General features: G+C 43.2%; 1 protein-coding gene across 2 annotated transcripts in view; it reads left to right on the top strand.

Annotated features, from left to right (window-relative positions):
* hmmr (hyaluronan-mediated motility receptor (RHAMM)) overlaps positions 1 to 15,514 on the top strand; it is a 98,774-nt gene that overhangs the window by 13,733 nt on the left and 69,527 nt on the right. Inside the window, exons 3-8 of one of the 2 annotated variants that reach the window (XM_063052630.1) lie at positions 4,181 to 4,254; positions 6,257 to 6,313; positions 8,335 to 8,523; positions 9,303 to 9,389; positions 9,756 to 9,773; positions 13,849 to 13,960. In XM_063052630.1, coding sequence (XP_062908700.1) covers positions 4,181 to 4,254; positions 6,257 to 6,313; positions 8,335 to 8,523; positions 9,303 to 9,389; positions 9,756 to 9,773; positions 13,849 to 13,960 — 537 coding nt within the window. The remainder of the gene's footprint in view (positions 1 to 4,180; positions 4,255 to 6,256; positions 6,314 to 8,334; positions 8,524 to 9,302; positions 9,390 to 9,755; positions 9,774 to 13,848; positions 13,961 to 15,514) is intronic. The other variant, XM_063052631.1, reaches the window with a different exon arrangement.

Consider the following 15,514-nt stretch of genomic DNA (forward strand, 5'->3'; position numbering starts at 1 on the left):
AGAGCATTCTGACAGACTGTGTCACTGTCTGGTATGGGGGGCGGGGGAGCTACTGCACAGGACTGAAAGAAGCTACGGAAAGTTGTAAAATTAGTCAGCTCCATCTTGGGAACCTGCCTGCATAGTACCCAAGATGTCTTCAAAGAGCAGTGCCTCAGAAAGGCAACAACCATTATTAAAGACGTCTCTCACCCAGAGTATGCTCTCTTCTCATCAGAAAGGAGGTACAGAGCCTGAAGGCACACACTCAACTATTCAGCAACAGCTTCTTCCACTTGGCCATGATTCCTAAATGGACATTGAACCCAATGAACGCGACCTCACTTTTTTAATGTATATCACTTCTGTTTTAAAATTATTTTTAATCTGCTCAATATGTATATTTACTTTGATTTATTTCTAATATTTATTTTGATTTATTTCTAATATTATGTATTACATTGAACTGCTGCTGTTTAGTTAACAAATTTCCTGACAACTGCCAGTCATATGATTCAATTTTATTGACATCTTTCTTGCAGGTAGATGACCAAAACTGCACACAACACTCCAAATTAGATCTCACCAATGTCTTATAGAACTTCAACATAACATTCCAACTCCTGTACTCAGTACTTTGATTTATGAAGGCCAATGTGCTAAAAGCTTTCTTTATGACCCTATTTGTGTGTGTCGCCACTTTCAATGAATTATGGACCTGTATTCCTGAATGCCTTTGTTCTGTCATACTCCCCAGTGCCCTACTGCACGCTGTAAAACCTACCCTGGTCGGTCCTCTCAAAGTACAACTGCTTGCACTTGTCTGCATTAAATTCCATCTGCTATTTTTGAGCCCATTTTCCCAGCTGGTCCAGATCCTACTGCAAGCTTTGATCATCTTCCTCGCTGTCCACTGCACCCCCCAGTCTTGGTGTCATCTGCCATGAATTATGATTGTGCTAGCAGGAGCGATAATGTTGACATGAAGCAGTAACTGAGTAACCCTGGGTTGCTGATTCTAGGCTCAGAAAGCAAATGGATCAGTTTATGCTGCACTTGACATGTTTCCTGCCACGTGGTTCTAACATTCACCATCTCACTGTTTTGTCTGTGTCTCTGTCATCCCTTCTGACTCAGTGAGTCATTCATCCCAGCAACCCATCTATAGTTGGCCTAATCACAGGACAATTAACAATGACCAATTAACTTAACTGATATGTCTTTGGATTGTGGGAGGAAACTGGAGCTACTGGAGGAATCCCACGCATTCCAAAGGGAGAATGTACAAACCCCTTATGGACAGCGCTGCAATTGAACTCCAACGTTTCATGCTGTAGCAGTGTCATGCTGACATGGGACTCTCTTTTTACACTGTTTAAAATTTATTTCTCATTGCTACTGATAGTAATTTGAAAGTGCTCTACCCCTGCCACAAACAGCGCATTTTCCAACGCTGGTCAGTGGTAATATATCTGATTCCATTTATTGCTCATCCCCACTGCCCATGAGAAGGTGGTGTTGAGTTTGATTCTGACCATTCTCCCGCCATTGTTGCACAGTCCTTCACAACGTCTGTGAGCAGCAGCCTCATTGTGGGTAGTGGGAATGGGGGGCCTCTTTCGTGTGTCGCTAAGGATTTTTTCACTGTTAACAGCCAGACTTGAGTAAAGGATTCCAAATATTAAATGAGAAAAAAATGAAAGATAATTATTTCACACAATCCTCAGACCGCAAGTGTAATTAAGTGAAGTAAAATACACCATTTACATTTTAATAATCAGTGTCCCCCATTCAGTAAGGACATTGGCCCCATTACCTCTGTGCTGGCTCTCTCTCAGGGCAACTTCCAGTCTGCTCAACCATCCCCTCTGCCTACTGCCCTTTCTCTATAACTGTACAAATTTTTCTTCCATTTTTCTCCAAAGCTCTCTTGGAGCCATTGTGGGATCTGCCTCTGCCATATCAAGGCAAGGATGTAATACTGAGGCTGTATAAGACCTTGGTCAGACCACATTTGTTTTAGACCATAAGACGTTGGAGCAGACATGGGCCATTTGGCCCATCGAGTCTGCTCTGCCATTTCATCATGGCTGATCCAATCTCCTGCCTTCTTGCCATATCCCTTCATGCCTGACCAATCAAGCATCTATCAAACTCTGCCCAAGTATACCTAAAGACTTGTCCTCCACAGCCACCTGTGGCAAAGACTTCCACAAATTCACTGCTCTCTGGCTAGGGATGTTTCTCCTCAACTCTTCTATGCTGACCATGTAACCTACTCTAGAAACTGCCTAGAATTTCCCTACCGCATAGCCCTCTATTTTTCCAAGCTCCACGTACCTATCTAAGAGGCTCTTAAAAGAGCCTATTGCATCTGGCTCCACCACCGGCAGTGCATTTCACGCACACACCACTCTGTTTTTATAAAAAAAATCTTACCTCTGACATTTCCAGGCACCTTAACACTATGCCCCCTCATGTTGGCCATTTCAGCCCTGGGGAAAAAGCCACTGGCTACCCACACGATTGCTGCCTCTCAGCATCTTGTACACCTTTATCAGGCCACCTCTCATCCTTTGTCACTCCAAGGAGAAAAGGCATGGTCCCCAATTCAGGCAACATCCTTGTAAATCTCTTTAGAGCAGATGAGTAGAAATTTCTTTAGCTAGAGAGTGGTGAATCTGTGGAATTCATTGCTGCAGATGGCTGTGAAGGCCATGGTCATTGAGTATATTTTAAGTGGAGATTGATGCTCTTGATTGGTCAGGACATCAAAGGTCACGGGATAAGGCAGCAGAATGGAGTTGAGAGGGATAAAATGTCAGCCATGGTGGAATGGCGCAGCAGACTTAATGGGCTGAATGGCCTCTTTCTGCTACTATGGCCTTATTTGCATTCAGTGGCTGCAAAGCCCAGCCACGCTGCATGACCAGCTGAGTGCAGAGGTAGAGTGGGAGCTAACCTGGAGCATTTTCCATTCCTCTGCACCACCCATGTGCAGAACTGTAGAATATGCTGGTGCTGTAATTGCTGAGCCCGGCAGTCATCAGCGCCTTCTGGCCTGCTGTCACAGCACTGAACAAGGCAGTATGTTTCCAGTCCTGTGCAAGTTAACTTGATGGGTGATGTCGTGGTTCAGATAATCTGACCTGAGCGATTCTTGCCATTGCTAAACAGATAACGGATTTAAACGAAGTTATTATTTGACATAGGTGGTTATCTGAGCGTCTGAACGGAGTGTTCCACCAGGTTTCTGGTTAACATTTCTGTCCAGATTCTCTCACTGTTCTTTGCAAAGCCATCAATTCCAACCTGACAACTGTAATCAGGATCCAATTACGGAAGGTGTTTGAAGCCATTTGGTGTTATGAAAGTTCACAAAGCAGCTGCTTTGCAATAATTTCAGTTCCAGGGAATTTGGTACATAGTACTGGCTGATTATTGTCACGTGTACCCAGATAGTGACAAACCTTTGCAAGCCATCCAAACAGACTACATCAAGGTAGTTAAACGTTGCAGCTTACATTTGAAATATAAAGGCGTAGAATGATTATTGTGTCATGGTGGACTTGCTGAGAGCGTCGTACAGACTGGCCATGCTCCAATGCCAGCCTGCATCAATATTTATCCAAATATTCAATTTTAGTAAGTTGCATCGTTTATTAACGGCCCTCTCCATCTGTGACATGCCCTCTTCTCAGGTACAAGAGACAGACCCACTCTCAACATTTTTAGGAGCAGATTCTTCCCCTCTGCAGTCAGATTTCTGAACGGTCATTGAACATTACCGCCATAATCCTCTTTTTCACATTTTTTACACAATGAAGTAATTTTATGTCTTGCCCTGTACTGCTGCCACATTTCATGAGGTATATCAGTAGTAATAACACTGATTCTGATTAATTTATATCTGTACATTGTGCTGCTCATTTGTGTTGGATGTGCATTTGTCATGGCAAGTGTTAGTTTCTGAGCAGTAGCATCTTTCCTCTTGCCTGCTCGACTGAACTATCAAATGTCTGCTAGCCATTCTGTCCTGAACAAGTGTGAGTTGGCACGTCAGTTTGTGTGAGAGTTGGCTGTGTGCAGACTTGAAGAAGGAATTGTTTTGAACGGATAGAAAATGGAAATAAATGCAGCTTCTTGGGCATCATTGTTTTGCATTGTAGTCCTGATGAGCATATTTCTGTGTTGTTTCCAGATGCAGGAAACCAGGTGCCTGTTGAAGTTGAGAAAGGACTGATATCGCCAGCAAGCTTGAGGAAGAATCTTGCAGTTAGTAAAATAGATTAATTCAAATTAAATTTCATGAAAACTTGCTAACTTTGTGTTTCACAGGCTTTGGTGCTTTTGTTCAGGATATGACAATTGGATGTTTAAAAAAAATTATTTTGTTTAGTGCTATTGTCATCTCATTTTAACCGCGCCTGCACCTTTGCTGCCTAAGTGCACAAAACAGAACATACACCTCCAGCAACACTGTACCCATGTTGTGGGTACTGTGTCGCTGTCACTTTGGCCTGATTCTAGTGTCCTTGGTGTACCAGTAATTCTGGTCTGGCAGCTGTGGTCTGAAGAAACCATCCACAAACAGTTGATGTTGTAATCTGAGAAGTGAGTGGTTGTAATGGTCACTTGTGTCACCTCACCCTTTCACCGTATTTTCTATTGTCGTTGAGATATGTGAAGTAGCTCTTTCTTCTTCCAGGAGTGACTGTTTATTTAATTTAGTGATACAGTGCAGCATAGGTCATTCTGTCTTTCGAGCCACGACGCCCCATCGACTCCCGACAAGTTCGATTAACCCTAACCTAATCATGGGACAATTTACATTGACCACTTAAGCTATCTGGTATGCTTTTGGACTGTAGGAGGAAACCGGAGGATCTGGAGGAAAACCACGCATTTCATGGGGAGGATGTACAGAGCAACGCCAGGATTGAATTGCAAACTCCGGGGCACCCTCAGCTGTAATAATATCACACTAACCGCTATGCTACAGTCAGACCCACTCAGGGATTTTCATCATCGTTATGTGCCATGTTGTATGACATGGACAATCGTGGTCTTTCCATGACCATGATTGTTCTTGGCTGATTTTCCCACAGAAGTGGATTGCCATTGCCTTCTGGACAGGATTTTTACAAGATGGGTGACCCCAACCATTATCAATACTCTTCAGAGATTTGTGGCAGCCGTGTTTGTATCACTAGGACTTGTGATATGCGCTAGGTGCTTATGACAGTCCACCACCTGCTCCCATGCTTCGTGACCCTGGGTGGGTGGGAGGGGGAGTGTGGGTGCTAAGCAGGTGCCACATCTTGCCCAAGGGTACCACGCACGCTGGTTGAGAGATGGAGTGTCATATATTCCCACCCATTTAGAGGTACAGCATGGAATAGGCCCTCCTGCCTCAATGAGCTGCGTCACTGGGCCGTAAGGGCTTCTCCTGTCCTCATGGTGTGGCTCGTTAGTCCTTTTTAACCCTAGCCTAATCACGGGACAATTTACAATGAGCAATTAACCTACTAATTGATGCATCTTTGGACTGTGGGAGGAAACTGGAGCTCCCGGAGGAAACCCACACATTCCATGAGCGCCTTACAGAGGATGCTGGTATTGATCTTAGAACTCCGACGCCCCGAACTGTAATAGCGTCACAGTAACCGATACTTTACTATGGCAACTTACAGAACCTACGACTGTGTCCAGAAAGCCAGCACGCTGATGCAGCCAGGAGCTTGGTGAAGCATGCTGAAGCTGGTGTGGGTAACCACATTGCTTGCTTCTGTTGTTCATGCAAACAACGTATTTCACTGTGCCTGTGATTAGTAAACAAATCCGAATCAGCCAGTTATTGTGGCCTCATGGTGTCTGCTTTGCATCCAGGTGGCAAATCATTCCAAATGTAGGTCAGATCAACAATCCTTTATATTTGTTATGTTTGCTTCTCATGATGGCAAACCTCCAAGGCCCTCCCTTGTGGCAGTCATCTCCAGAGGGGTGAGATTTAAAAATTGGCTTTATTTGTAACATGTGCATCGAAATATGCAGTGAAAAACATCATTTGCGTCAATTCAATCCAGTAAGGATTGTGCCTGGCAGCCCACAAGTGTTACAAAGCTTCCAGCTTCCAGCATGTTGGCATGATAGCTACGCTGCTGTGCTGCCTATCTCGCCGACATGGGGTTAGGGTAGGTTCTGACTATCTGTTGTCTTTAAATCTAGATTGTCTATTCGATTTTAATAACTCTGCTGTTCCTTGAATTCCATGCAGACCAAGGATGCGAACCTGGCTCTAGAACTTAAGAAGCAGAAGATATTGGAACAAGAGGTAAGTTGAGCATCAATGACTATTAGAATTTACAGAAATGTGTAATGTTGAATCCTCGTCTGTAATTAGAGAGAGAGAGTGTGTAGTTGGAAATTGTTTAAAGCAGTGCTGAAGTACAAATGGCTGCATTTAGTCCTTGGGCAGCTTGTAATGCCAAACACCGTACTGCAACAACAGCCGGTGTTCAACCGTGTTTGATTTTGATGTTTTTTTTATCAAAGGTTCCTTCTGAATTCGGGAAAGAGGCACAAAACTTGTCACTTCATGATCATTTTATTAGGTGTTAATGGAACAAAGAGAAGTTGAAACTGACCCTGTTAGAGGTTTAACAAAAGTTGGTGCTGCCTTGCGGCCAGCTATTTTATACCCATAGATGAAAATTCCATTCCAATTTGTAGATAAGAGTCGACCATTAAGAAATCTTTTTCTTTCAAATAGTGCAGCCCCAAGAGAAGATTCTAGAATCATACTAGTGTAACCACTAGGGGATTGAGGCATCTGTTGGTCAGGGTCAACCATGGATGTGGTGTCCCAGCTGTCTACAAGATGCGCAAGCCAGTGTAGTACAATATGGAGAACAAACTGTTGCTCACGTTGCAGGCTCCCCCTCTCCACATAGCTGATAAATGCAAAGAAAAAGCAGCGACCAATAAATTTTGGCTCCAGCGGCATCACAGGAGGTGTCAGCTTTGATTTCAACATAAGACTGTCTTAGAGATTCTAGTTCTGAATTTTTCCACTGGGTGTATTTCTGAAGCCTTCTCAATGAGTGGGTACGACCACAAGGCATTGGAGGTTTCAGATCAGAATGCTTATGCTGTTTACTCTTTTCCATAGATGCTGCCTGACCTGCTGAATTCTCCCCATCTTTTAAATCTACTCAGATTTTTTTCTCCAGTCCTGCTGAAGGGTCTTGGCCCGAAACGTCAACTGTACTCTTTTCCATACATGCTGCCTGGCCTGCTGAGTTCCACCAGCATTTTGTGTTGAATTTACAATCCAAGCTCTCACAATCAAACTTCAATGTCCTTTAGTCTGTAGAAGGTGGTTTCTCATATGTGGGTCAGAATTGTATTTTGCTTCCAAAACTAACTCTGATGCAGTACCTCCTCCTATAATAAAATAACTTTTGGGGGAAGAAAGCTTCCATCTGTTTGATCAGAACTGTGTTCAGTTCTGGTCGCCTCTGGAAGACTACCAAATGTTGAAAGGACTAGATGGGGTAGATGTGGAGAAGATGTTTCCTGTGGTGGGGGTATCCAGAACTAGAAGACACAGCCTCAAAATTGAGGAGTGACCCTTTTGAACAGAGGTAAGGAGGAATTCTTTTAGCCAGAGAGCATTAATTCTGTAGAATGGTCTGCCACAGACAGCAGTGGAGGCCAAGTCAGTGCGTACATTCAAGGTGGAAGTTGATCCTTTCCTTATTAGTCAGGGCATCAAAGGATATGGGGAGAAGGTGGCAGGTGAATGGGGTTGAGTGGGATATGGGATCAGCCATGATGGAATGGTGGAGCAGACTTGATGGGCTGAATGGCCTAATTCTGCTCCTATCTATTACGGTCTTATAGGAAGGATGTGGAAGCTTTAGAGAGGGTGCAGTGGAGATTTACCAGGATGCTGTCTGGATTAGGAACATGTCTTATGAGGATAGGTTGAGCAATTTAGGGCTTTTCTCTTTGGAGTGAAGGAGGATGAGAGGTGACTCGATAGAGGTGTACAAGATGATAAGAGGCATAGATTGAGTGGACAGCCAGAGACTTTTCCCTAGGGCAGAAATGGCTAATATGAGGGGGCACAATTTTAAGGTGATTGGATGAAAGTATGGGGGGTATGTCAGGTAAGATGGTGGGTGCGTGAAGTGCCCTGTTGAGGATGGTGGTAGAGACAGATACATTAGGAGCATTTAAGAGCGTCTCAGATAGGCACATGAATGATAGCACTGTGAGGGTTATGTGGCAGGGAAAGGGTTGGGCCAAAAGGCCTGTACTATTCTGTAATGCCCTATGTTCTATCGGCAGATCCGATGCCTACTGCAGCAGCGAGGGGAACAGGATAAAAGGCTCCATTCTCTGGAAGAGGAGTTGAAAAAAGTCGAAGGCAAGTTGGCTGCCGTTGTGAGAGAGAAAACATCGCTGACATCTAACGTTGCTTCCTTGGAGAGACAACTTTCAGAGCTCCAGAAAGCCAATGACTTGCTCAAAACTAAGGTATTGCTGTACTGAACGACTCTTTCTGTTCCATTGATGTGTTTGAATTCTACCGGGCGTGCACTCGAGAGGTTATGACTACTCCAGTGCACTGCTCATCTGCAGTTCACATTTAAGGAACACTGTCCAGTGCATCAGCACTTTGATTACATGATATTGCACCCTTGTATTTATCGTCAGATACAGTATGTTGGTGTTTATCTCTATGTAGCCATCACCTTTCTTCCAGGGTGGAAATGGCTAATGTGAGTGGGACATATTTTAGTGATTAGAGGCAATTATAAGGGGATGTCAGAGTTAGTTTTTTTACACAGAATTGTGGGTCTGTGGGACACACTGGCAGGGCTGCTGGTAGAGGCAGATGCATTGGGGACACTTAATAGTTTCTTAGATAGGTACATGGATTATGGAAAAATGGAGGGCTATGTAGAAGGGAAGGGTTAGATTGATCTTGGAGTTATTTTAAAAAGTCGATACTATATTGTGGGTCAAAGGATCTATACTGTGCTATACTGTTCTGATTTCTTAGTCTTGGGTGCAACTGAACATTAAGCCTTGGTACTAACTGTTGTCATAACTGAAAGCCTGAAATGAAACCATTTCTGTTATCGTAGTGTTTGAGGTCTCAGTTTGAACTGTCCAAAGTGAGAGCCTCACCAGTGGAATAGGGTTCTGAGTTTTTCCCGCACGGATGGTCAGTGATAATTGGTCATTTGGTGATGTTGTAAATGTGAGCACTGCTGGTGTGTAAAGTTCGGTTGTTCATTTGTTGCCTTCAGTTCTCTGATGACAGCACCAAGAAGAAGATCAATGCTCTGTGCTTGGAATTGATCGAAGTGAAAAACAAGACTGATGCCAAGGATAAGGTAATAACACTTTGTTTGTCAAAGAGAAAATAAATCTAGAAATTCTGCCTCACACTAAGAGAGATAGCAACTTGGGTATTTTCTGCTTTGAGGTGCAAAACAGCCATAGCCTCTCTGGTTGATGTCTCTGATACTGTGGTTTCTGAAGGCTGCCTTGGTATGATGTGTGATGTGGGTGAGCACCAGCTGAAGTTAATTTCCTGAACTCTGATTGTCGCTTTCTGCACTAAAGTGAGTCGAACTATTGAGTCTTTCTCCTGAACCCCCCAAGTTCTTGCTAAACTCAGAGGGTAGACCGTGCTGAGAAATCTTGCAAAGCGTTTCAAAGTTGTGATGTATTTGTAAATCTGTTTTCTAATTCCCCAGGAGGAAGAAGTCCTGAAGGTATGAGTGATCTGGACATGTATACTAACACCACTCTCAAACTATTTAGAAATTACTTCACTTGACTTTAGAGTATCTGTTAAAATCTTCCACAGATTTATTACACTGTTTACAATACCTCCACTGTGATGGCCTTCCCACCACTGCTTGTTGTATTTTCCAATTTCTATTGATGTACGGTCTCTAATGTTACACAAGGCATTTCACTGATTAAATGCATGTCAGCAAAAGGTTTAAAATATCGTCCTGTCAAATTAATGACTAAATGGAAGACCACTTAATGTTTCAACTGAAGTATAACTATATAGAGTTATTGGGCATGGGAAGGAGGAATTTTAACCCATTGAGCCTGTCTGCTCAAACAGAAGATCCAGCTCATAAACACACAAGATTCTGCAGATGCTGAAAATCCAGATCAAAGCACAAAATTCTGGGGGAACTCAGCAGGTCAGGTAGCATCTAATGAGAGGAATAAAGAGCTGACATATTTGACTGACAGATGAAGGATCTCAGCCTGAAATGTTGATCATTTGGTCCCCCTCCATAGATACTGAGCTCCTCCAGCATTCTGCGTGTGTTCCTCAGAAGATCCAATTGCCCCATTCCTCTTGCCCTTTTCCAAGAGCAATGCAATTTTGTTGTTGAGTGCCATTAGCTAAGAGACTTTTCTCCTCTACCTTGTACACCAACTCGAGGTGAGGGATTGGAGCCTCTCTGTCTATCGATGTGTTGCACTGACAGTAACTATAGCCATTGTTTTGCTGTGTACGGTGACAGGCCTGGAGTAATGTAGCAACAATAACATTGCTTGCTCTCCAGAAAATCTTCAGATTTTATTTAGTTCATTCAGTTCACATTTTCTGCACTGACTGTTCTGAAACCTGGGTGATTGAAATTTGTTCTGGTTTTTTTTGGTTGCTAATGAGATTTGGGTTTAGAGTTTAATTATTTACAGTAACGACCTCTGCCCAATGGGCAAAAGGATCTCAAAGTATGTATATGTTAACATATACTACCTTAAATTATTTTCTTAAAGGCACTTAAAGGAAAATAAAGAAATACAATATAATTTATGAAAAACTATACTTAAAGACTGATAAACAACTAATGTACAAAAGTGGGAGAGTGTAAATAAACAAAATACTGAGAAAAAGAGTGATAGCATCCTTGGAAGTGAGTTTGTAGACTGTGGAATCAGTTCAGTGTTGAGTGAAGTTGTCCACGCTGGTTTGGGAGCAATAACAGTTACGGAACCTGATGGTGTGGGACCTAAGGCTCCTGTACGTCCTTCCCAATGGAAGGAGTGAGAAGAAAGCATGGCCTGGGTGGAGAGGGCCCCTGGTGGAATGTAGAGCCATGTAGAATCAGTGGGTTGTTTGCACCCAAACAGGTGTCGAATGGAATTGTCTGGAGAAGTGAGATAGGACATTTGAGGACCTTGTCCAAATGCCTGAAAATGACAGGGAAGTAGATGATGGTTAAAAATGCCACAGGTTACTTGTCCTCATTGGCCATAGCACAAAACACAAGAGGAGTGAGGCCACACTTGCCATGTGTTAAACATTAGTTAAGCCGCTGGTAGAAAACAGTAGTTCTGCTCTCCCGATTGAAAGGTGGGTGTGATGGTGCCGAATGCAGAGAAGGTGCAAAGATGTTCCCAGAGTTGGTGTATTATCATTATGTGGAGAGACTGTCTGGATTGGGAAGGTTTACTTCATATTTAAAATTGCTTTGTAGATCGGTAAGGGTACCTTTCCTTTCATCAAGTGGTCAATAAATGGGGGTTATTGATTTCCATAGCGTAAAGGAATTAGATGGGAGTTTGCCTTCATTGTCATAGTGTGAGTGTGAAATACATAATGGGACTTATCTATAGTGTGGTCTTCAGTGTCATAGTGTGAGTGTGTGGGGCATAACGAGACTTGTCCTGTGGTGTGACCTTCATTGTCTTTGAGTATGTGTGGCATAATGGGACTTGCCCCTTGAATTGACTTTATTTCCTACATCCTTCAAATACATGACTAAAAATCTTTACGTTATGTCTCCGCCTGGAGCTGGAACAAGCATCTTCTTGGCATCTGGTCTGCACGCGGCTCGGTCTCCCCGCGACCGGTGGCTGAACTTACTGAGTGCCACTGGCATTGCAGCATCTGCGGTGTTCTGTGTCTCCTCAGAACTGATAGTTTTAAGCAATGAATACTGGAGTTTGCGCCTAGCAGAGAGATTCTCTCTGCTCTCGTCATCCTTACCAATAATCTACCGTGTGTGCAATTAGATTCTCTGATTTAGAATTCTGATGAAGTGTTCTCGACCTGAAGGATCAAATCTCAGCACTTGCTGTTTAGTGTCCTGACTGTAGATTCTGTTTCTTTGGCTTCAGGCAAGTATTTAGCTTTCTGAGATCCCTTTTCGGTCAAATTATTATTATTTGTTGTTGTATTTGTGTTATAGATTCTCCTTTATAACTTGTAACTACCAATTGTGCTTAATAAGCAGCGAACCCTTTTGGACAGGCTTGTTCAGCTCCACCGTGAAAATCTTTTCTACGATATGCAGTTCATCTCTGACAGGAGAGCACACATCATAGTACAATAGTCTGTTTTATTATTTCATACACTATTATTGCACAATGGTAAATTGTGTATATAATGTTCTTATTGCTAAATGTGTTTTTAAATGTTGCTGTAATGAAATAACTTTCCACTCGGGATCAATAAAGTACTTATTATTATTATTATTATTATATTGAGTAATTCCCTAAGACAGTGGAATGGGCTCTTGACCTCACAATCTACCTCATGACCTTGTACCTTACTGTCTGTCTGCACTGCACCTTCTCTTTAGCTGCATTCTGTTATTGTTTTACCTTGTTCAACCTCGATACGCTGTCTCATGATCTGATCTGTATGAAGTGTGCAAGACAAGCCTTTCACTATATCTCACTGCATATGACAATAAACTAATTTACCAATTTATTGGGCAATCACTTATTTCAACTAACACACAAAATTCGACCATAAGCCCATAAAAATAGGAGCAGAATTAGGCCATTCAGCCTATCAAACCTGTTCCATCATTCAATCATAGCTGAATTTTGTGAACCCTATACTCCCATCTTCTCCTATTACCTTAACCGCCTTACTAATACACCCAATGACTTGGTCTCCTAGCCTTCCATAGCAACAAATTACAGACTCATCATCGTCTGGTGGAAGAAATTCCTCCTCAGCTCAGTTCTAAAGGGACATCCCTTTATTCCAAGACAGAGTCCTTCGAACTCAGACTCTCTGATAATGGAAACATTCTCTCCCATCCACTCTGTCCAGGTTTTTCAGTATTCAGTAGGTTTCAGTAAGACCACCTGAACTCTTCTGATCTCCAGGTCCAGAGACATCAAACACTTTCTTATTAGTGTGTGGTAAATGTTGGGCTACTTGTCCTGGCACCTAGGAGTAACAATGTCATCTGCTCCGCTTGTAACCCCAGGAAACCATAGAGAGTGGTGGACGCAGCTCAGCGCAGCACCACAGAAACCAGCCTTCTCTCCATGGACTCTGTCTATATCTCCTGCTGGCCTAGTAAAGCATCCAGCATAGTCAAAGACTCCACCCATTCTTGGGTAAAGTCTCTTTTTCTCTCATCGGGTAGAAGATGCAAAAGTCTGAAAGCACATACCACACATACCATCAGGCTCAAAGACAGCTTCCACCTCACTGATATCAGACCATGGAATGGACCTTTTCTATGATAAGAGACTCCTGACCTCAATCTACCTTGTTGTGATCTTCTATCTTAATGTATGCCTACACTGCACTTTTGCTGTAACTGTGACATTTTATGCTGCATTCTATAATTGTTTTCCCTTGTTGTATCTCAATGCATTGTGTAATGGATTGATGTGTATGAATGATAAGCAGGACGAACTTTGCACCATATCTTGGTACGTGACAATCATAACCCAGTTTGTCCTGGGATGCCCTTCTCTTCTCTTGCTCTTCCTGGTTTTGTTGCACTTTATCTGTAGCTTTATGTTGTTTATTAACCTAAATACATTGTATTTCAATCCTATGCACAGGAGATCAGCTACCTCCAGATCAGTTTGGAAAGTCAAGTGAAACTCTTGCAGGCTGATCTGGAAGCCTCCAAAGCCACAGCGGCTGCATTGCAGGAAAGAAACCGATCAGTGGGTAAGTACCCGATCCTGTGTTGCTCCTGTTCTTCAGTACAAAGGTTCTGTAGAACCTAGTGGACTCTTTCCCCCCCCCAGATAAAGAGCTTATAGCCAGAGTTCCAAACTGTTCTTTAGCTTACATTTTATTTTCTAGTTTCCTTGGCTGCCTAAGTCTGGAAGACCCTCTCCGGTCCCGCCAAACTCGTGAGATTGAGATGGCTCTACCACCCCAAACCCCGGTTTGTGTGATGCTGTGTAATTTGCTACCTGTTACAACTCAGTGCCATGAAATAACAGAATGTACACTGCATACCATTAAAGGAATTATATTTATGAATCTAAACTAAAGGGTCGCAATCCATCTCGAACAAACGGGTCTCCCACTTACAACCGGTTTTCTCCCCAGCATCTTCTCTCTTCATCTCCCGCTGAAACAAAAAAAACCCAAGACCAACTTCAGTGTCCCTCACCAGAAAACCCTCCCCTCAGTTTTACCATCCCAATTGGATGGCACGCATTCCTCATCATCCCTTATCTTCAACAGTAACCCAAACAGGCTGAAAGCAGAACAGACTGCTCTTACAGAACTGCTAAATGAAATACATACAGCATAACAGTAAAAATGTCAACCAGGGCATTAACAATTTTATTTAGAGATACAGCATAGTAACCAATTAACCTACTAACCTGTACTACTTGAATGTAGGAGGGAAATGGAACACTCGAAGGAAACCTATGTTGTCATGGGAAGAATGTGCCAGCTTGAAGAGTGATAGAACTGAACCTAGATTACTGACGTTGTAATAGTGTTACGCTTGTGTACCCACCACACGTGGCTGAGGGATTGGAGCAGGGGGCAGGGATTCAGATTTCTGGATCATTGGGACCTCTTTTGGGGCAGGTGTGACCTGTACAAAAAGGACAGGTTGCACTTGAATTGGAGGGGGACCAATATCCTGGCAGGAAGGTTTGCTAAGGCAACTGGGGAGAGTTTGAACTAGAATTGTTGGGGGGTGGGAACCGAACTGAAGAGACTGGGGAAGAGGAGGTTGGCTCACAAATGGAGAAAGCTTGTAGACAGTGCGAGAGGGAGGATAGGCAGGTGATAGAGAAGGGACATGCTCAGACCAACGGTTTGAGATGCGTCTATTTTAATGCAAGGAGTATTATGAACAAAGTGGATGAGCTTAGAGCATGGATCAGTACTCGGAGCAATGATGTGGTGGCCATTATAGAGACTTGAATGGCTCAGGGACAGGAATGGTTACTTCAAGTGCCGGGTTTTAGATGTTTCAGGAAGGACAGGGAGGGGGGCAAAAGAGGTGGGGGTGTGGCACTGTGATCAGAGATAGTGTACCGGCTGCAGAAAAGGTGGACGCCATGGTGGGATTGTCTACGGAGTCTCTGTGGGTGGAGGTTAGGAACAGGAAGGGGTCAATAACTTTACTGGCTGTTTTTCATAGGCCGCCCAATAGTAACAGGGATATTGAGGTGCAGGTGGGGAAACAGATCCTGGAAAGGTGTAACAATAACAGAGTTGTTGTGATGGGAGATTTTAACTTCCCAAATC

The sequence above is a fragment of the Mobula hypostoma genome, chromosome 7, assembly GCF_963921235.1.
Source record: "Mobula hypostoma chromosome 7, sMobHyp1.1, whole genome shotgun sequence".
NCBI classification, from domain to species: Eukaryota; Metazoa; Chordata; class Chondrichthyes; order Myliobatiformes; family Myliobatidae; genus Mobula; species Mobula hypostoma.